Below are 22,122 nucleotides of genomic sequence, written 5' to 3' on the forward strand. Positions count from 1 at the left end.
GGGTCACATGGTAATAACTCCAGGTTTCACCTTCGTGGGGCTGTCAGACTGTTTTCCAAAGCAGCTGCACCATTTTGCATTCCCACCAGCAGTGTATGAGAGTTCTAATTTTTCTGCATCCTAGCCAACATTTGCTATCATCTGTCTTGCTGATTCTAGCCATCCTAGTGAGTGTGAAGTGATATCTCATGGTGGTTTTTTTTTAATTGAGATATAATTGACATGTAATGTTATATCAGTTTCTGATGTACAACATGATGATTCAGTATTTGTGTATATTGCAAAATAATCGTTGTGGTTTTGATTTGCATTTCCTGTTGAGCATCTTTTAACGTGCTTATTGGCCATTTGTGTACTTTTTTGGAGTAATGTCTATTCAGATCCTTTGTCCATTTTTAGATTCGTTTGTTATTTTATTATTGAGCTGTAATTATTCTTTGTACATTCTGGATACAAGTGCCTTATGAGACATAATGATTTGCAGGAATGTTCTCCCATTCTGTGGGTTGTCTTTTCACTTTTTTTAAATCAATCAATTAATTAATTAATTAACTTCTGGCTGCGTTGGGTCTTGTTGCTGCGCATGGGCTTTCTCTAGTTGCGGCAAGCAGGGGCTACCCTTCTTCGCGATGTACGGTCTTCTCATTTCAATGGCTTCTCTTGCTGTGGAGCACAGGCTCTTGGCGTGCGGACTTCAGTAGTTGTGGCATGCGGGCTCAGTAGTTGTGGTGCATGGGCTTAGTTGCTCCGCGGCATGTGGGATCTTCCTGGACCAGGGGTCGAACCTGTGTCCCCTGCATTGGCAGGCGGATTCCCGACCACTGCGCCACCAGGGAAGTCCCACTTTTCACTTTCTTAATGGTGCCCTTTGAAGCATCAGAGTCTTTCATTTTGATGTAGTCTAGTTTACTTGTCTTTTGTTACTTGAGCTTCTGGTGTCCTATCTAAGAAACACTTGCCTAATCCATGAAGGTCATGAAGATATAAGCCTATATTTTCTTCTAAGAGTTTTCTCCTTTTGGCTGTGACATTTAGGTCTTTGATCTATTTTGAGTCGATGTTGGTATATGATGTGAGGTTTGCAGCATGTTTTGAAGGCCGTGTCAACTTTGTTGATGGGACAGAGAGAAAGAGGAGACAGAGGGTGACCCGAGGGTCTTGGCCTACCCAGCTGGTGACGGGGACAAGATTGGAGGGGAGGAATGGAGAGGCCTGTTTTGGGCACATGAGGTCTCAGACCAGTGTGAGCAGTGACTATAGATGGTAAATGGGCAATGGGATCTGCAAGTCTGGAGTCCCAACACAGAGAGACAGAATCTGGACTCGTCCGTGTGTACACAGGATTTATTTAAGCCATGGGGTGTGATAAGAAACCCCAAGGGAGTGATGTAGAAGAGGAGGCTGCGTGGCTGGCCTGGGTCACACTTTCACATGTCCCTCTGAGATGCAGGGAGCCTCAGAAGGAATAGCCAGGGAGGTCAGAGGAGAACCAGAGAGCCTCATAAGGCATCAAAAAAGAGGCTATGAGGCAAGGGATCAGGAATCCAGCTATGCTCTTCACTCATGCTCCGTGTTCTTAAGCAGATGCCTTCGCTCTCTGGGCAGGGACAGTGTGAGGTGTCCACATTCTAGAGTCCTGTGTTTACTGGCTTGTGACTCTATCCCCTTATATATAAAAATAACAGGATTCATACCAGCACACCTACTCTGTTGTATTCATGTACCATTTCTCTGTATATGTGCACATGTGTTTGGATGCATGGAAGGATGTCTGAAATGAGGTCGCCAAAGTTGCCAGTGGCAGTGATGAGGCAGGCTAACATTTACGGAGGGCTCCCCACATGCCAGGCATGGGGGAGACTAAGGTGAAGCCAACCAGGCACCCAGGTCTCACGCACGTCTGCCCCCTGGTGGCAGCACTGAGTCACACGCTTTCCATGGGCTGGTCCATCCCTGAACTGAGGACGATTATTAGGGGGTCTTTCCCCACATGATCAAGGCTCAGAGAGGTTAAGGCACACAGCTGAGGTCACACAGTTACTAAGTGGCTGAGGCTGGGCTGAACCCAGACCTGCTGATCCTACATATTACCCCCCTTCATTGAGGTGGACCGCCTGCCATGGGATGGTGCGGGGTGGGGGGATGGAGCATCTGGTGCTTTAATTTTCTTCTTTGCCCTTTTAGGCCAGAATGGACTCTCTCGGTGTCCATTCTTCCTGCAAATAGGGAAGCCCCAGTAAAGTCCTCTTCTTGTGTCCTGTGCCTCAGGTGCCGCCGGGGAGGGAGTTTGCCCTCCAGGACAACGAGCCGCTGCTCTGGCAGGTGATCCCTGTGGCCGCGGGCCCCCGGAGAAGCCACAGCTTCTGCAAGGACAAGAGGAGCGGGCCCTTCGTGGTGAGTGGTGCTGGCGTGGCCAGAGTGGACACAGTTGGGAATGTCCCAGGCTGGCCCCAGGGCCTGCGGGGGACGGGGACAGTCAGGTGACTGTCCGGGAGCCTGGTGTTGTCTGGCTCTGCCATGGTTCATGACGTGGAGGGTGTTTGGTGGCTCTGCTGGGGAAGCCTTCTCCCCTCGTGGGTTTTTGGCCCCTTGTGGAGGGGTAGCCCCTGCTGCTTGGCATGGAGCAGTGAGGAGAACACGTGCTGGGGTCCGAGCGCCCTGGGTTCAAATCCCAGCACTGTCTCCTCTCAGACTCTTTGAGCAATTTTTATTAATTTCCATGCACCTCAGTTTGTTCACCAGGAGAACAGCACTGTGATTCCTGCTTCTTTTGCGCCACTGGGAGGATGGAGTAGGATTGCGTGGGGCCCAGCATATGGTAATTCAGACAGTGATCGATAGTGTGGTGACGACAGGAGGAAGGTGGGGTTAAGCTGCTTCTGGAGCCGGATCGCCTGGGTTCACATCCTAGCTGTGCATGCAGATGGGCACCCGGCCTCAGTTTCCTCATCTGTAAAATGGGGGTAGTAATAGCATCTACTTCACAGGGCTGATGTGGGGTTCAGCTAAGATAATTCGAGAAGTGTTTAGCTTGGTCCCAGGTACACGGTAAACACTTTAATAAGTGTTACGTTGCCATTATTATTATCATTGTTGTTATTCTTGTTTTCGAGTGTCCTTTTGGCTGTCACTGAGCTCTGTCTCCTCAGCCAGCACTTCCTCCCTCTCAGCCTGTTTCCTCACTTGTGGAAGCAAGTAGTTAAATGAGGCGGCAGGACCCCAGGGGAGCCCCCTTCCCTGGAGCCTCAGTTTCCCCAGCTGGGTTCCAGGGCTTTACCACATCTGAATTTCCGTGATTTTCTTTTCTGTTTTTTTTTCTTTTCACTTTCGCTCCATGATCCTGGGAGATCTGCTGAGCTCTGCATTTCCTTCCGGGCCCTGGGCCCCACGTGGGGACATCTGAGATAAGCCTTTTTTAATGAGGCAACACCAGCTCTGTGCCTGAGATCATTCTGAGTGCAAGGCTGCATGCATTTCAGTGGTTATCTGTGCCCGGTCTCACGTCTCTGAGACGTGGGCTCCTGCAGCATTGAAGCCTGAGGTCCATTCCGTCTAGCTTTATGGCCACGGGCAAGAGGCTTCAGTTTCCTAAACCTTGGTCTCCTCCTCTGTAAAATGGGTGAAGACACTGCCCCTGGCAGGCTTCTTGCCGAGACCTGATGGGAGAGTGAAAAGGCCTGACTGTGGGGCTGGGGGTGACAGCTCCCACGCAGGGACTCAGACGTCGGCTGAGAAGCCCTGGAAAATTCCTCAAGTGTTCAGATCTCAGCCACCGATTTCTTTCTCACCCTTGTCTCCATTCCCTCTCAGGCACTGACTCAGCTTATCTGATTGTGTGTGTGTGTGTGTGTGTGTGTGTGTGTGAGTGTGAGAGAGAGAGAGAGAGGGAGAAGACAAAGGCCATGGAGCGAAGAGCATTCAAACCCTGTCTTTTTACAGTCTCTGCTTGCTGGCCCCTCCCCTTTCTCCCTCTGTCACTGAGGAGCCTTTGTCCATGGAGTCGTCAGGTGGCTCCCTCCTTCTGGCCCCCAAGACACCTGCCCCATTACTGCCTGCTTGATCACCTCTCCCCCAGAGGTGGACGGGTTGGGGTACTGAGCCTGAGCAAGACAGAGCTGGGGCCCCAGACCTCGGTTCCCTGCTTTCAGGACTGACACCTGCAATTCCAGGTAGTGGCCACCAGGGGGTGATGGTGTTCAGCTCACTTTCTGATGGCTCCAAAAGCCTGTCTGGGAGGACCTCAGCATTGGGGCTCTGGAGGCTGAAAGAAGTAGGTTCAAGTTCTGACTCTGGCACTCTGTGACCTCAGGCAAGTGGTCTGATGGACCCCACTGAGCCTCAGTTTTTGCTTCTGTAAAATGAGGCTGGTCCTAAGTGGCCTCCAGAGTATTTTTGTGAGCAGTAAATGAGGTCACTCAGCCCTCAGGAGAGTAAATTCCCAGTTAATGCCTTGGCTGCAGGGATCACTGTTCCCGCTTTCCTTTTCCTCTCCTTCTCTTCCACCTCCCTTGCCCCCTCCTCCTCCTCCTCCTAACTCCCCCTCCTCCTGTCGTCTCCCTTTTTTCTCTCCTAGTCCAACTTTCTCATTATGAACGGGGAAACTGAGGCCCCGAGAGAGGGCCTGACGTAGGCAGGGCAACCCTTCAGGTGAGGCCTGGGGTCCTGAGCCCTTGGCCCTGCCAGCTGCCCCTACCCCTCTGGAGGTAGGAGGTGGTCAGCCCTGCGTTTTATACTCCGTGGTACGTTCGAGGATTCACTCACTAGTGGATAAACGCCATCCGCTGTTACTCCCGTCACTGTTTTGATTGATGACTTTGTACTGTTGACTTCCAATTGAGATTCAGGTTCATCTCCCTTTTTTGAGTCTGTGCTCCAGGCCTTGTCAGTCCCCACTCCCCACTCATGTTAGGGAATATGAATCCCATTTTGCAGAGGAGGAAACCGAGTCTCAGAGAGGTTAAGCCACTTGCCCGAGGCCACACAGTTAGCAAATGGGGGAGCTGGAATGCATACTGGGCCTGTTTCGCCTCCAGCCTTAGCCCTGGGCCCCTTCTGCCTCAGGCCTGTGCTTTTGGCCTGGGACCACTCTGCCAGCCCCTCTCTCCCCTTGGGCCTGCAGTGCTTGGGGCATCGCTCACAAGGAAACAAGACAGCCAACCAATCCCCGGGGCTGAGAATGTGATATTTGTCCAGCACAGGGTTGGCCACCCTCCAAAGGGTGCCTGGGACCCACTGGGGCCGATGCCCTGCTGATCTGCAGAGCCCTGCCCACCCCCAGCTAGTCAGACCCTGAGCATGAGGTCAGATCGGTTCCGCCCGGCCGCTTCATAGAGGCGGCAAACGAGTGAGTTTAGCACTCAGTGCCTCTCTTTTTTTCCTCTGTAAAGTGGTGGATTGCAGGAATAACAGTGCCCACCACAGTGCCCACCACAGTGCTTACTGGGTGGTGTAGATACTAGTTTATCCCCATTTTACAGGTGGGAAAACTGAGGCTCAGAGCCAGTAAGTGCCTCTCCCAAGGTCTGAGTCTACCTCATTGTGTGGTAGGAGGATGGGGCTGAAAAGAGATGATGCTTATGAAGCACTGATGGAGAGTAACTGCCTGGTAAATGTTACTGTGTTTTTCTTTGGGGTTTTTTTTAAAATAAATTTATTTATTTTTGGCTGCGTTGGGTCTTTGTTGCTACACGTAGGCTTTCTCTAGTTGCGGGGAGCGGGGGCTGCTCTTCATTGCGGTACGCGGGCTTCTCATTGCGGTGGCTTATCTTGTTGTGGAGCATGGGCTCTAGGCGCGCGGGCTTCAGTAGTTGTGACACACGGGCTCAGTAGTTGTGGCTCGCGGGCTCTAGAGCGCAGGGTCAGTAGTTGTGGCGCACAGGCTTAGTTGCTCCGCGACATGTGGGATCTTCCCGGACCAGGGCTCGAACCCGTGTCCCCTACATTGTCAGGCGGATTCTTAACCGCTGCGCCACCACGGAAGTCCCACTGTGTTGTTAATTATGATTTGCTGTCAGCTGTTTTTTTCCTCTATATTCTCTCAAAGAGCTGCTGATGGAACGGGAAGTTGTCCCATCTTTTAGGAGTTTTTTTTGCCGTTGAGGAAACAGAGGGCAGGGGAGGGGAGGTGTTCTGTCCGGGGGGTCCCACGGCAGCCAGGCTGGGCTGGGACTGGAGTTCTGAGTCCCTGGCCGGTGCTCTCTGCTCTCTCTGCTCCCCTGCTTCTTTCAGGGCCGTCCTTAGGACCTCCGGTCTGTGTGGCAGGTCGTAGTCCTGCGCCCAGCCTCCTCCCTCCACCATCCACGGGTGGTGGTGGATGGGCACGCCCTCTTTTCCTCGTAAAGTGAGCCTTTGGCTCGCACTCGTGCTGGGATCGTAAAACACAGTGATTCAGTCGTGGACCACGACCTTGGGTCATGGTTCACCCCAGAGGCCCCTCCCGTGACCGTGAAGGCACAGATTCACTGGCTCTGGGGCTTCCCTGCGATGTGGCAGATGGGCCTCTGGTAACCTCAAGAATGTTCTCCCAAATCCCCAAACCCGTCGGTCAGCATTTGGTGGCTCATCTAGTGATGAGTTCACCCCCTCGTGGGCCTGCTTTGTGCCAGGCCCTGAGTGAGGGGGCCCTGGAGAGTCTCTCACTCAGTTTCCTTGGGTCCACAGTCCAGGCGGGCCTGGGGGTGGCCCGGGAGGGCGTAGTTAGGTGAAGGCGGGCACTCAGGACATAGGGACAACGCATGCAAAGGCATGGTGAGGTGAAGCGAGAGGCGTGTCGGGGGGTCAGTGACCAGCCCAGTTGGGCTGAGATGGAACATTTCGGGGGTTCAGTCTTTCTTTTCTTTTTGTTTTTTTTTGCGGTACGCTGGCCTCTCACTGTTGTGGCCTCTCCCGTTGCGGAGCACAGGCTCCAGACACGCAGGCTCAGAGGCCATGGCTCACGGGCCCAGCCGCTCCGCGGCATGTGGGATCCTCCCAGACTGGGACACGAACCCGTGTCTCCTGCATCGGCAGGCGGACTCTCAACCACTGCGCCACCAGGGAAGCCCCCCAGTCTTTCTTTTGACAAATGTTTATCTGCATGTTAGGAATAAGACACAGGTGGATAAGAAGGTAACTAAATAACTGCCTTGGGTTCTAATGGCTGTGGTTCACTGAGCCCTTGCTGTGTGTGCCAGGCGCCCTGTTGCGTGCTTCACCTGCATTCCCTCGTTCAATTTGCTCATGGTTCCAAGTCCCCCCCTCCCAAAATTAGGGAGTATATCTCTCCATCTAGGGAGGTCTCACAGAGGAGGGACAATTGTTTTAAGTCTTCAAAGATGAACAAGCGTTTGCCAGATGGGTGTGGTCTGGGAAGAAGTGGTTTGCCCCTGGTGGAGGGAGCAGCTTGGGCCAGGGTTGGGGGGTGTGAAATTGTGTTCTATTCCTGAGTGTCATGCAGGGTCCAGGAGATGGCCTGGAAGTCATTCCTGGACACCGCCCCACCCCGCCCAGTGTGTGTTTTAATCCTGAGCTCTCACTTTTCCCATATGTCCTGCTGATGACCCAGTGGTTCTTGCTTTTGAGCAGTGACACACCTCCTGACAACTCTGTCATCATGCTGTCATCTTTGGACAAGGATCGGCCAGGGCAATCCCTGAAGCTTTGAAAGCATTTGAACCTGATAACTTTATTTTTTTCCTTTTTATGATCTCTCTCTTTTTGAAAAAAAATTTTATTGGAGTATAGTTGATTTACAATGTTGTGTTAGTTTCAGGTGTACAGCATAGTGAATCAGTTATACATATACATATATCCACTCTGAGCCTGGTAACTTTATTATAGTGACTGGAGAATGGGGGCACATTTTTTTGAATTCTAATGACAAGAATAGTAATTCTTGTGAGTGCGATCAGCTTGAGATAAGAGGGAACTCTTGATGTGGCCCCAAAATGGAGACATCAGTGGTCCTGGTTAGAGGTTCTCTTTGAATTTCAGTTGGTTGACTGGGCTGTCAAAAGAGAAGGAAAAAAAAAGCAAAATGGAAAACCATATATGAACTGCTAGAAAGAACTCATCAAAGATTGTGCTTAAAAAACAAGTTGTACATAAAGATATGATGGCTTTTTATTTGCTGGGGATGTGAATTCTCCTCCCCATACTGTGTTGCTTGGTGTTGCCACATATGAAGCTGGGCCTGTGTCCACGTCATGCTGGACTGTACCAGGAACGTGGCTCACTGCCTTAATTGAAAGGCCTAATTTGCCTCACGCAGCAAGATATCTGGAGGTGGGCAGCGGCTGGCTTAGGTCAGCACCTCTGAGAGTCTCTTGGGCTTTCCCTCCTGCTTCGTGCCTCATGGTCCCAAGGTGGCTGTCACTTTTCCAGCCATTCGGTCCACTTTCAGGTGGGAAGAAGTGGGAAGCCAGAGGGGCCATGTCAGCTGAGTTTGCAAGAAAGCAACAGCTCTCCCTGGAGCACCCTCCCAGAGGGCAGTAATGGGTCATATGGCCACTGCTAGCAGCAAGAGGGTCTGGAAAAGTCAGTGTTCCATGCTGGAAGTTGGCCACGTTGGAAATGGCCATTGGTCGTTCAGATAGCATTGTCGGGAATTCCGTGGCGGTCCAGTGGTCGGGACTCCGCGCTTCCACTGCAGGGGGCATGGGTTCAATCTCTGGTTGGGGAACTAGGATCCTGCAAGCCGTGCGGTGCAGCCAAAACAACAACGGCAACAAAAACCAAATAGCATGGTTTAGTACAGTCCGGCTTCCTTGTCAAGGAAGCCTGGGGCCTCCAAACCAGGATACAGGACAAGAGAGAAAATCTACCCAGCATCTGTGTGCTGTGATGTGAGATGTGTGCTGGGCACTGGGCTTCAGGGATTGGAGGACACAATCCCCACCCTCCAAGGCCCCCAGTCTGCTGGGGAGCAAGCCTCAGGGAAGGGAAGGAAGGCTGAGGTGGAAGGAACAGGCCGGGTGGGAGCCGGCCCAGTGGCCAGAGTGACTCCTTCAGCCTGGGTGAGTCCGGATGATGGGCCAGCTCTAGGCGCGTGACGTGGAGCTGAGTGGTGAGGATCTGGACAGCAAGCTGGGCTCTTAGGAGGCCCCGGAATCCTCTGACAGGTGGCTAATTTCATTTGTTAATGGCTTCTTGTCTTTCACTGTTGAGTCCAAAGGGCTGGAGAAGAATGGAGTAATTTATATCTCAGCTGATTAAAGTTCCTTTTCTGGATTAAAACCAGCCAGACCAGAAAGCTTTCATTTCCTAGGTCTTAAAATGCAAATGACCAGGGCTTCCCTGGTGGCGCAGTGGTTGAGAGTCCCCTGCCGATGCAGGGGACACGGGTTCGTGCCCCGGTCCGGGAAGATCCCACATGCCGCGGAGCGGCTGGGCCCGTGAGCCATGGCCGCTGGGCCTGCACGTCCGGAGCCTGTGCTCCGCAACGGGAGAGGCCACAACAGTGAGAGGCCTGCGTACCGCAAAAAAAAAAAAAAAAAGCAAATAACCAGTTGTGCCTGAGATTTTGTATTGGGAAGATTTTGTATTTATTCATTTACCCAGTTCTCTCTCCACCCACTCACTCATCTACCCTCCCAGCCATCTACCTACCCATCCATCCATCCTCCACCCAGTTATTAATTCATGCAAAGCTTTACAGATACCAAAGATGAACAAGCTAACTTGTCCTCAAATTGCTCACATTCCTAGACTGTAAAGCCAGGACGGTACAAACTAGTTATTTGTTGATTTAGTCACTCACTCTTTCTTTCAACAGAAATGCATGAGTATCTACTATGTGTTATGTGCTGTTTTGGGCCCATCAGGTACAGCAGTGAACAAGACGTGGTTCCTGCTCTCCTGGAGCTAATACTCTGGTGTTGGGTGGGACAATGTGGGGTTTTCCAGGAGCTTCGAGGGGGTTACCTGGAGAGCGGTGGGGATGAGCCTTCAGGGTTAGAATAAGGGGTGTGATGTTCGCCGGCCAGAGGCGTGGAAGAGCCAAGGGAAGTTAGGACCAGGGTTAGAGAAGGTCAGAGGTGCGGCCTGGAGCGCCCTCTAGTGGCATTGCAGAGAAGGGTTGGAGAGGGTAAACTGGAAGCTTGGAGACTGGTTAGGATGTTGGAACAATTTGGGCAAGACGATTAAAAAAAAATTACTGTGGTTAAATACACATAACATAAAATTTACCATTTTAACCATTTTAAGCTTACTATACATCTATAATAATGCATGTCATTAGATAAATTCTCGGTGTTTTGTAGCCATCACCACCATCCATCGGCAGAGCTTTTCTCATCATCCCGAACAGAAAGTCTGTCTGTGCCGTGAAACACTAACTCCCCACTCCCCGACTCCCACAGCCCCCGGTAACCTCTACTCTACTTTCTGCCTCTATGAATTTGCCCTTTCTGGGTACTTCATATAAATGGAATCATACGATGTGTATCCTTTTGTGTTTGGCTTGTTTTGTTTATTTATTTGTCCGTGGTGTAGCACGTGTCAGCACTCCACTCCTTTTTATGGCTGAAAAATAGTCCGTCGTATGTACAGAACACATTTTGTTTGTCCGTTCTTCTGTGGATGGACACTTGGGTTGTGTCCACCTTTTGACTATTGTGAATAATGCTGCTAGTGACACTGGTGTGCAAGTATCTGTCTGAGTCCCTGCTATCCATTATTTTGAGTCTATACCGGAGAGTGGAATTGCTCAAAAAAATGTGGTAATTCTACGTTTAACTTTTTGAGGGTTCACCACAGTGGCTTCACCAATTTACATTGTCACCAGCAATAATGCACAAGCGTTCTAATTTCTCCACATCTTCACCAACACTTGTCATTTTCTGTGTTTTTTTTAAAAATACTATCTATCCTAATGGGTGTGAAGTGGTATCTCCTCGTGGATTTGATTTGCATTCCCCTAACAACTAATGATACCGAATATCTTTTCTTGTGCTTCTTGGCTAGTTGTGTATCTTTGCCCATTTTTGAATCAGATTGATGTGTGTATACACACACACACACACACACACACATATGTATATCCTGGCTATTCGTCTCTTATTAGATACGTGATCTGCAAATATTTTCTCCCATTCTGTGGACTGTTTTTTCATTCTCTTAGTAGTGCTCTTTGATGCATGAAAGTTTTCAATTTTGATTACATCTATCTAATACTTTTTTGTTGTTGCGCAGAAAATAATTTTTTAAATTTGTGTTATAATATGCATACCAAAAATAATTTTTTAGTTGAAGTGTATCTTAAGCCAGAGAGCCTGGGTTTGAATCTTAACTCTGCTACTTCTCAGCCATGTGACCTTATGTGGGTTAATATCTCTATGCCTCTGTTTCCCCATCTGTAAAAGAGGGATAATAATAGAGCCAACTTGTTAGAAATGAACTGAGTTTAGATGAATTAATGTCAGAAGGCACTGTGAACAGTGGTTGACACCTAGTAGGTGTTTTTTAAGTGTTTGCTGTTATTACCATGACTGTATATCATATATTGAGTTTCTACATGACAGTCCCTGTGCTGAGTGCTGTACAAACGTTATTCTACTATCCCATTGAATCCTCTCAAACCCCAAGAGGTTGTCCCCATGTTGTAGATGAGGAACCTGAGGCCTGGGCCCTTACACTTTGTTGAGGGCCATATCCTGGCATTTTCCCCCTGAGTGACCCCACTGTATCCTGAGGTGCTAGGAAGATGCCCATTTTAGAGATGCTGAACTCGAGGCTCAGAGAGGGGAGGTGACTGGCCCAAGGGCACACAGCAAAGGAATCGCAACACCTGGATTGATTCTTGGCCTGTGGACTCGCCCCTTGCGGCCGGGGAGGGGTGAGGGCGTTTTGTGAGGACAGGGGAGTCCTGCTGGGCTGAATTCTGTTTCAGTTGTGCCACTGGAACTCCCGGGGCTCTGTGGGTTCCTGGGCACTGAGGCCACGGAGGACCCCCAGCCAGGTGCCTGCCACCCGCAGAGGCCAAAGGCCAGTGAATGACCTGAACACCTGCTCCGCTTGCGAAGCCTCCCTGCTGGGGCCGGGCGGGCAGCTTGTGGGCGCTGGGAGGATATCCTGGGACCTGTTCACCTTGTCCACGTGTTAACCCATTCCGTGCCATGGCACACTGCCGCCATTGCACAGGTGAGGAATCAGAGGCCCAGAGGGCAGAGGATGATCTCGTCCTTTAGTTTCACCTCCTTGGGAAAGTATGTTGATGTGCCCTTGCGTGAGAATGATGCTAATACTAGAATAATCCTGACTCTCACTTCTTTTTTTTTTTTGTAAGAAAGTAAATCATTAATGAACATACACTTTCAACTGCTAACAGTCACAATTACTTGCTTCACCTGTACAGGCGATTGAGACACAGCACCCTGGCAGGGTTGCTGGGGCCACACCATTTCTGCTTCCAGGGTGCACACAAGCGCTCTTGTGTATATGTACACACACACACACACACGCCTGCGGGAACCCCGAATAAGCCCCACTCGACCCGTATTCTCATCTAACCTTGTTCAGCTGCCACTCTCTGGCTTCGGACACCTCGCTGAGCTTTATTTCCCTCATCTGTGAAATGGGGTGAAGCCCACTCCATGCCCCTCACAGGCTGTCATGAGTGGATGAGAAAGACATTGGTAAATTGCCAAGTTGGACTTAGTGGTCCAGGGCCCAGGCAGAGTTCAGAGTTCATTCCAGAAACGTTTGCCGAGCACCTACCGCACGCTGGAGAGAAGCCAGGTTCACATCGGTTCCTGGAGGATAAAATCCCGTCGCACTCAGGCTCCAGTTCGTGGGCACAAACGGCCTAAAGGACTGTGTGTGGTTTGGCCCCTGGCCACCCACGTGACCTCTGCTCCCAGCACTCAATCTCCAATCACCCCACTCAAGCCACACTGGCCTCCAGAATGTTCCCTTCACATGCGGCTGTGTTTCCACCCAGGCCCTTAGCACAGGCTGTTTGCTGTCCTCCAGATTCCCTCCTGACTCCCCTCCTCTCAGGGCATCTCTCAGCTCAGTGTCACCGCTCAGCGGGGCCTTCCCTGATGCCACGTCTTTAGAAGGACCGCAGACGCCTGTGTCACATGCAATGTCCTCCCGTCACCCTGTGTCTTCCTCCCCCATCAGAGTGGAGGCTCTGAGAAGCAGGGAACACCCAGCACGGTGCCCAGCACATAGCAGACATGCAGCGCGAGGGTTTACTCCACTTCTGGTATACTCACAAACTTGTGCATCCATCAAGCAATCAATTTGAGAAGATTTTCATTACCCCCCAAGGAAGCCAAGCACCCCTTAGCAGTCAGTCCCTGGGCCCCTCCTTGATACAATTTATCCACCTCCTAGGATGCGCCAGGCACTATGTTCGGTTCATTCTCACGGTGACCCTATGAGGTGGGAACTATTCTTGTTCCCATTTTCCAGTTGGCAAAGCTGGGGCCCAGAGAGGTGAGGTCACTTGCCCACATCATGAAGCCAGGAGGTGACAGAGCTGGGATTTGAACCCACACGGAGCTTGTGCTTGGAGGATCTAACACATGAATTTGATGTTTCCCAAACCCTAGTCATTCTCATGTATCACTCTGAACATTTTTCATTTTCATGAACCACCTGGACTAATACATAGTTAACGTTTTTCTTGGACTTGGCTCACTTTTCAAAATGTAACAGCTTTATCAAGATGTAATTCACATGACATACAATCCACTCATTCAAAGGGTAGAATTCCGTGGTTTTTAATACGTGCAGCCATCACCACAGTCACCTCTAGAATGTGTTCCTCACCCAAAAAGAAAGCCGTACCCATTGGCTGCCACCCCCAGTCGGTCCCCAGCCCTAGGCAAACCCTCTCCTGTTTTCTGTCTGTAAGAATTGCCTGTTCTAGGTACCTTGTATAAATGGAATCACACAGCATCTGTCCTTCTGGGTCAGTCTTATTTTACTCATCTTTATGTTTTCTAGGTCCATCCGGGCCATGGACGGATACTCCGTTCCTTTTTACGGCTAGATAATACTCTGTCACGTCAACATACCACACTTTGATTGGCTGTGTGTCGATTGATGGACATTTGGTGTGTTTCCACTTTTTGGCACTCCCCTCATTTTTACAGTCCCCTTGTACCGGTTTCATTTCTTCACTCTTCTAACCTCTGTCTGCACTTACGATTTATTTGGTTCCTGATCTCCTGTCTCCCTACCGCGAACAAGAATTGAGGGATTTCCGGGCTCCTGACTCCTTTGTTCAGCGCCATGTTGAATGAATGAGTGAGCAAGTGAACCAGAGGCTGAGTCAGCAGCTGAGCAGGGAGGACGGATAGGCACGTGCACAGCTAACCGGCCTGGCGAGAGGAACAGCGCTCGGACACCCTTGACTTGGTTGTGGGGAAGCCAGAAGGGCTCGAGGTACAGTGAAACTGGGTCTTGGTGGCGTGTAGAAGTCAGCCAGGTAGGGAGAGGCAGGAAGGGCAGCCCAGGCAGAGGGCTCAGCCTGAGCAGTGGCCGGGGGGCTTGACCTCTTTGCCTTTGCAATAGAGATTTGTTGTCCTCGCCACACTCCCGGGAGGGGACCCCTGTGCTCGCAGGGTGGCCTTGTCACTGAGCAGAGAGGAGGGCTTGGAGCAACGCAGAGAATTTAGTCAGGGGGATGGGACAGCGCTCCGAGGACCCCATTCTTTCCACCTCAGAAACCCCCTGACCTGGTGATCCCTAAGTGCCGGCTTCAGATAGATGCATTCAGGGCTTCTGAATCCAGATTTGTGGGCGGTGTCCCTTGAGATCCTGTATCAGGGGCTACCCTCAGAAGCCAGGCCAGGCAGGGATGGGAATTTTTAATGACAAACAGTGTAGAGGGCGGGGGCCCTCCCAGGGTGGTCCTGCCCAGAGTGGCTGGACCACCCGATGTTCCAAGCAGAACTGATGACGGGGATTTGATCTCATTGTGAAATCTCACTGTTTTTATACATTGGAGAAAAAAAAATTTTTTAACCACACCCAGCCACCTTCAGTTAACACAGGCGATATTGGCAGTCTCGATTCACATACGATCTCGCTGAATCTTTGCCACAGTTCATAGGGAAACAGAGGCTTGGGAAAGTGGGCAGGTGCCACCGGCGGGCTGGGTCCAGGGATGTCAGACTCTTGGAAGCCTCCTCCTTCAAGGGGCATCAGAAATGCCCTGAGTGTCCTCCAGGGGGGGTCTTGCTACAGTTTCTGTTCTCTCCCCCACTCGTCCTCCTCCCAGATTAAAGGAAAGCACCAGTTTCCTGATGCAGTGTTCACAAGTGACCACCAGAGGGCAGGATGGGGGCGATCTAAATGCTTTCAACATTTTGCTTTATTAGGAGTTTTTAACCCCTTTTGCACTAGGGCCTTCATTCTAAACCCGAAAAAGCCAAGTCTTCCACGGCCATTTAGATTTTTATTTTAACGCTTGTCACTGATTTTGGAGCACGTGTCACTCAGCTTGGGTCCCCATCAGGTCTCTTGTCAGTTTCGATTTTGCAAGCCAGTCAGGGCTGCTGGGCTGAAGTTGGGACGTTCACCTGCAGCCCTTACAGCCCTGGCCACCCCAGTTTGTTTTCACTGCTATAGTTTCTCTTTTGAATAAATTATTTTTTGGGGAAAAAAAGTTTCCCCAAAGTTTTATTTCTAAAAGAGGTGTGTGTGTGTGTGGGGGGGGTGTATGTGTCCAGGGGGTGGGTAGCCCATAATGAGAGCCCCATGAATATAGAAATGGCACTTCTGACCTAAGAAGATGTATTTCCAGAGATGCTAAATCTTCTACTTGAAGACAGGGTCTCCTGAGAAGAGAAACGTTTGGTCGTATCTCAAGCCTCGGCTCCATGCCACTTCCTCTAAGAAGCCCTCCTGGGTTGCACCCTTTCCTGTGCACTCCAGGCCCTTCAGCCTCCAGTGCCATAATTTATTTCCAAGTGCTTCCCTCCTGTAGATTCTGAGCTCCCAGAGGGCAAGAACCTGGTCTCCATCATTCTCACTCGATGTCCCCACCACCTCACACTTCATCCTCAAGGCTTTCAGTGAGCAAGTACTTGAAATCTGCTAGGCGCTCTTCTGACCTCACCTCACCTCATCCCCCAGCTGCCCTGTGAGGGAAGAAATTATTATTGTTGCCGTTGTGGTCGTTGTTATCTTTTTCACCGACCTCGTTTGGCATCAGAAGGAACCGAGGCACAGAGAAGGGGAGCAGGTTGTCCAGGACGACGCCATTTGGCAGGGTCAGAGCTGGGATTCGAACCCAGGCCCATCTGAGTGCAAATCCCTGCTCCTGGCAGCTTCGTGCCCCAGCACAGCAGCATCATTGTAGGTACTCAAGCAGGGCTCACCGAGTTAGCAGGGAGAGCTCTCTGGCTGGGGTCTGGGTGCACGCAGCCCTGCACACGCCCGCCTGGGGCTCTTCCTGCCGCCGCCGCCCACCTCCCTCCGTCCTTCGCAAGCTGCCTCCTCTTTCTTCTTTCTTCTCCTCCTTCTCCAAAAGCCTACTGAGGTAGAATCTACATCTTATAAAATTCACTCGTTTTTTAAGCGTACAATGTAATCATTTTCAGTAAATTTACAAAGTTGCACAACCATCACCACTGCCTAATCCAGAACCTTCTCGTCACCACATTAAGAAACCCCGTACCCATTAGATCCCGGCCTAATGTGTCCATCCTTGCGCCTTCTCTGGACATTTCCCACCATGAGGTCTTCCCCCCTGGTTTCTCTCCCTGAGCACGGTGGTTTCGGTGCAGCCAGAGTGCCTCCGCCTTTTGTGTTGGCCTGGCTCCCTCTCAGTGCTGGTGTCTTCCCTGTCCCTCCCTTCCCTGTCTGCCTCTCCTCACGGTGGAGAGAACCCAGGGGTCAGGCTGGGCGAAAGCGGATGAAAAATGTTCTGGTTTGTTTTTTTTTCGGGGGTGTGTTTTAAGTGATTTCCAACGTCCTGCAGTTGATAACGCCCTGTGGGTTGGCCGTGCCCTGGTGGGATGGGCTCAGAGTGCCTTGTTTGCGGTAGATAACCCCCCATCCTGCAGGGCTGACCCCAGCTTGGACCCCTCCTTGTTGCCCTGCCATCCAGGGCGGCTGAATTTGATACACCACTCGTCGGTCATGGCCAAGGTGACTTGAGTCCTGCCTGAGAGCTCCATGCTCTGAGCAGTTTATTACACATATTTCTTCATTTCCTCCTCCCAGCGACCTGGTGGGACAGGCACTGTCGTCATCCCTATTTTACATAGAGCTGGGGCACAGAGACGTTAAACAACCAGCCCGATATCAAAGCTGTCTAGTCCTGGGACGAGGATTCAAACCCAGGCAGTCTGCCTCCAGCATCCACACCCTTTCCCTGCACTCTGGCTGCCTCTGTGAGACTAGCCATCCCCTCCCTGCGTCTCAGTTTCCCCTCCGGACAGTCTTCTGCTCTGTCTGTGCCCTGACCCTTTAGGGGATTGTCAACTCCTGGAAGATGGGGGCGTGTGTATGGCTTCTGTGGGTCCCTTTTGGTGGCTGAGGAGCCGCCATCACACAGTAGGTCTGCCTTCTGTGTGTCATGGATTCCCAGATCTAGCAGTGAACTCCTTGTCAGCAGGAGAATTGGGAACCCTCTGCCTTTCAGGAAGTGGTTACAGAGCACCTGAGTGCTGGGCTGCGTGCCAGTCCCTGGGACCTCCTTGCCTGTGGGGAGCTCACAGCCCTGCGGGGAGGACAGGCTCTCATCACAAGAAGCACCTTCATATACTCGAAGAGGAGGCCCAGTGACTTGGGCTCGCTCGCTCAGAGGGCTTCCTGCAGACGTGCTGCTTGCACTGGCCTTGAGCGTTGGTTGCATTTCCACAAATAGAAAGGGCATTCCCGGCGGAGGGCCCTGCCTGAGCACAGGCTGGGAGGCTGAGGGTCCATACACGGTTGAGGAATGGGTGTCACTGTGATGGTACGTGGAGGCTGTACGGCTAAGGTCACTGAAAGCCCAGCCAAGGCTGGGGTGCAGGGAATGTGGCAGGGCCAGTGGCCCATGTACTCATGCAGGAATGCAGACCCTTGGGCCAGGCCAGCCTTCTTTTCTAGGGACGACGGAAATCTGCATTGCTACCCACCGTTGCAACTCGTTGAAATAAAACAAAATAGTGTGCCTACCTCCCCCTGCCCCCCAGCCCCCCAAAAAACCTGACACAAACAGAGTCACTCCTGGGGGCTACCAGTTTTCATCCCTGTTTTCCTTCGTGAACGCAGATGTTGATTTTTAACAGCCTCCCATCATTTTTATAGGCAAGAGATTTCTGCTCAAGGCTAAGCCCTCTCAGTAGGTCGGCATGGTTGCTTGTACATTCAGTCTTTTCTGGAATGAATGAAGGACATTAATAAGGATCTCCCGAGGACCTACTGTGGCTGGGTGTCATCTTGGGACGTGGGGAGCCAGGCTGACCAGGGTGGGGGCCCCTGGGGAACTGACCTTCGAGGAGGGATGGAAGGAGGAATCACCAGGATGCAGAATATTCCTCCAGAAGTGGCGTCGTGGGGCCCTGTGTCTGGGGGCCACCCTGAGCCTGGGCTGGAGGGGATGGTTAGCTCTTAATCCAGAGACCCCGGCATGAATAGGCGCGAACTAGGTGGAGAGGAAGGGGCGTGTGTTTGTTTTCCAGGGCTGCCGTTATGAATCACCATGTGCTTTGTGGCTCAGAAACAGTAGATGCTTATTCTGTGTCCGTTCTGGAGGCCAGAGCCTGAAGTTAAGGTGTCGGCAGGGCCACGATCCCTCCAGGGATTCTAGGGGAGGATGCTTCCTTGCCTCTTCCCGCTTTGGGGGCCCGAGGCGTTCTCTAGCTTGTGGCCGTACCCCTCCAGTCTCTGCCTCCGTCCTCATGTGGCATCTCCCCGGAGGTTGCGTCTTCTCTTCTGGACACTTGCTGGATTTAGGGCCATCCAGGGTAACCCAGAATAGTCTCATCTCAAGATCCTTAATTTATTAATAATTACATCTGCAAAGACCTTTTTCCAGATAAAGTCACATTTACAGGTTCTGGGCGGACGTACCTTTCGTGGGGGCCACCATCCCATCCGCTACAGGGAGGAACAGCATGAGCAAAGGCCCTGTGGTCGCCTGGCGCACCCGATTGGGGTGGTGTGGGGTCAAGTGGTAAAAGGTGAACAGGGGTCTGGGGTGGGAGGGATGGGGAGCCTGGGGAGGCATCCAGGGTGTGTGTGGGGTGCCTTGGTCACCATTGTGCATGCAGGTGGTTCCCCTGGCCGGGTGAGAAGGGTCCTACAGGGCAGGGTGGGACCAGCCCAGCTGATCAGAAGGCGATAGCCCTGACTAGGTAGGGGTCGCTTTGGGCCTGGAGTGGAGGTGCAGCAGGGGGCCCCCTGCTCCTGGGAGTGTGATCTGGTGACTGTGGCCTCCTCCAGGCTGAGAAAGCGGGACTTTGAGCGGGTTGGGGGTGGGGGTCTCCATCACTGGTGCCTGCCCACCCCCACCCGCCTCGTGGGGGCTCAGCTCTGTCTCCACCTGGGACTTGCCAGGTCTGACTTGTTCACTTTTCTTTTTATCCTTCGCACCCCCGCCCTGTCTCCTGCCTTTCTGCCTCCACCCCACCCCCTTCCCTGCTCGCACCCCACTGCCCTGCTCTCTTTGTCTCCTCGTGGTCTCTGACTTTCTTCGGGTTCATCTCTTTTCCCGCCTGTGTGTGTGTGTCTCCATCCCCCTCAGTGACCGAGCCCCTTCCCCCGATCTCTGTCATCCTCTCTGCCTCTTCTAGCCCATTTCTCTCTCGATCCATCCCCGTCAGGCCTATGGGAGGCAGAGCAGCTGGCCGTCAGCAGCCTCCGTGTTCCTGGTGGTGGACGGTTGCTCCCTAGGACAGGCAGACTCAGCTAGGGCCACCTCCCGCTGTTCTGTTAGCGCCTCAGCGAGCAGGACCCCACTTTCCAACTGGACCATCAGCCAAGCAGTCAGAGGGCAGGGGCCAGGCTGCACCTCCACCTGCGCCATCAGCTGGGGCCGGCCCCCAACCGGCTGTCCGTTGGGCAGTGAGCGGCGGGGACCCCTCGCCTGCCAGATGTGGGGCGCCGAGTCAGAGGGGCCGTGGGCCTGCTTCTGAAGAGCTGAGAAGCTCACGCCGTGGCTTCCTCCGCCGCTGAGCTCAGCCCCGCGCTGGTGTCCTCGGGGGCTTCCTGTCAGCCGCTCTGTCCCGGCTCGGGTTGTGGGTCTGATGTGTACGGTGCGTGTGGTCCCTGGGGCCGGGGGTGCCCCTGCGCCAGCCCCCGCCTGGGCTCTCGTGCGGGGCGCTCGCCGTGCGCCTGTCCGGTTCCGGTTCAGGCGAGGGCTGACCTGACGGAGGTGGTGTGGAGCCGGGGCTCTGCGGCTGCCCTGCCGCTCACCTCGGCAGCTGCCTTTGCTCTCGAGCTCCAGCTTCCTCGTGTGGCCCGTGGAGATGATAATGTTTCCCCCAGGGAAGCACCGTGAGGACTAAACGAGATGCTTTGGTATTATTCTGCCTCATCCGAAGCAGAAAACCCTGAAACGCAGGGATACTCCATCCCATTTTACAGAAGAGGTAACTGAGGCTCAGGAAGGTGGGGTGACTTGCCAAGATCACACTCTTTCGAAGGAAGTTCCCAAGAAAGGTCACCTTGGGTCAGCCTTAGGTGTGCTACAATTCGCATTTTTAGTTTCTGAAAAGGATGCTCCCCCTGTTCCCACCACCCTCCCCCCAACCCCAGCTGGCAGATGGTGACTCTGGGAGCCGGTCTCTCCCTTCCTCAGCATCCCCCTGCTCGCACCCTGGGCCTCCTGCCCTCGGGAGTGGACAGAACCCAGGACTGGTTGGGAGGCCTGGGTTCCAGCCTTGGCTCAGTTTCCACCTTTCTGTGTGACCTTGACCAAGTCCCTATCCCTCTCTGGGCCTCCCTTTCCCCGCTCTGTAAAATGGGGACAACCAGGGCCTCCTTCCAGGGCTGCTCAGAAGCTTAACTGAGTCAGAAGGAACTTGACTGAGCTGGGAGGGGCTGTGTGAACCGATGGGATCCTGAGTTGATTTATTTCCTTTATATGGAAGGATTTGGGGTGGGGAGGGCTCCCCCTTGGTGTGTGGTTTTGGGGAGGAACTTGTCCTCACATGACACGTTCACACACACGCACACACTCAGTTCTGGGGCTTCATCCTTGCTCTTCCCACCACTCAGCGGAAAACCCCCAGGCCCAGAGCACCCCCAGGAGGGTGCAGGGTCCAGACCACTCAGCTAGATTAGGGAGGGGCCACCCCTGGGCCCACCCCCCTGGAAGAGCCACTGGAGATGCTCCAGGCGGGGCCCTGGGACCTGAGCGGCAGCTTCCCCGCGCCCTTGGCAGGGCCATCCTGCCAGTCCCCTGGCCACCAGCCGGCCCCTGAATGATTCATGCCACCTTGAACTTGACTCCTGGTGTGACAAGCCGAGCGGGAAGAGCCGCCCCCTCCAGAGGGAGACTGGAAGCGTGCACAATGCAGGCGGCATAACCCCCAGGCACCAGAAATGGAGTATTATTACTGCCCCAGCTTGTTGAAGCTCTTGCGGTACCTGTGGGTGAGTGCGGCCGTCCGGACCCGTATCTCCTTTTTCTTCTCCTCCTGACTCCTGCCAGCTTTGCTTCCTGGCTCTGTCTGGTCAGCAGTGGCTCTGTTTTCTTTAAGAAATGGTGGTTGTTTCAAGGAGGAGGGGGTGTTGGGAAAGGGATGGGGTTTGATTTGGGAGGCAGAGGGGACTCATAGAAGAGGACGAGGTCCTGCCCCGGGTGGATCAGTGGGCACGGCGGCCACCCCTCCCGTCCTCGGAAAAACAGGAAAAACAAGGGGAGCGTTAGTGATCGTTCCAGAAATCGACGTTTCTTTGATTTACCGGACTGTTCTTTACTCTGAAATTACATCCTACTTGCCTTTGTGTGCACGTAAAAATGTCTCATCTTTTATGAGTTGGAAAGAATAGATTTTGTTTTTCTTTCAGTGAACTTACTAAGCAAAAGCAGAAAGTTGGAACCCTCCCATTGTGGCCTCTTATCTATATAACAGAGGGGGAAAAAAAACCTCCAAACTTTTTTTGGCAAAATGCCAAAAACAGGGAACCCACGTGGAAGTGCTTTGTGGGGTATAAAGTGCTTTTCAAATCTTGTTTTGACTCTGAGATTGA

The 22,122-nt window shown here is 52.5% G+C and overlaps 1 protein-coding gene across 1 annotated transcript in view; it reads left to right on the forward strand.

Moving 5' to 3' along the window:
* Positions 1-22,122, forward strand: part of KIAA1671 (KIAA1671 ortholog) — a 188,278-nt gene that overhangs the window by 74,098 nt on the left and 92,058 nt on the right. Inside the window, exon 6 of the mRNA XM_024741543.1 lies at positions 2,269-2,394. Coding sequence (XP_024597311.1) covers positions 2,269-2,394 — 126 coding nt within the window. The remainder of the gene's footprint in view (positions 1-2,268; positions 2,395-22,122) is intronic.

The sequence above is a fragment of the Neophocaena asiaeorientalis genome, unplaced genomic scaffold (genome assembly GCF_003031525.2).
Source record: "Neophocaena asiaeorientalis asiaeorientalis breed wild unplaced genomic scaffold, Neophocaena_asiaeorientalis_V1.1 scaffold648, whole genome shotgun sequence".
Lineage (NCBI taxonomy): Eukaryota > Metazoa > Chordata > Mammalia > Artiodactyla > Phocoenidae > Neophocaena > Neophocaena asiaeorientalis.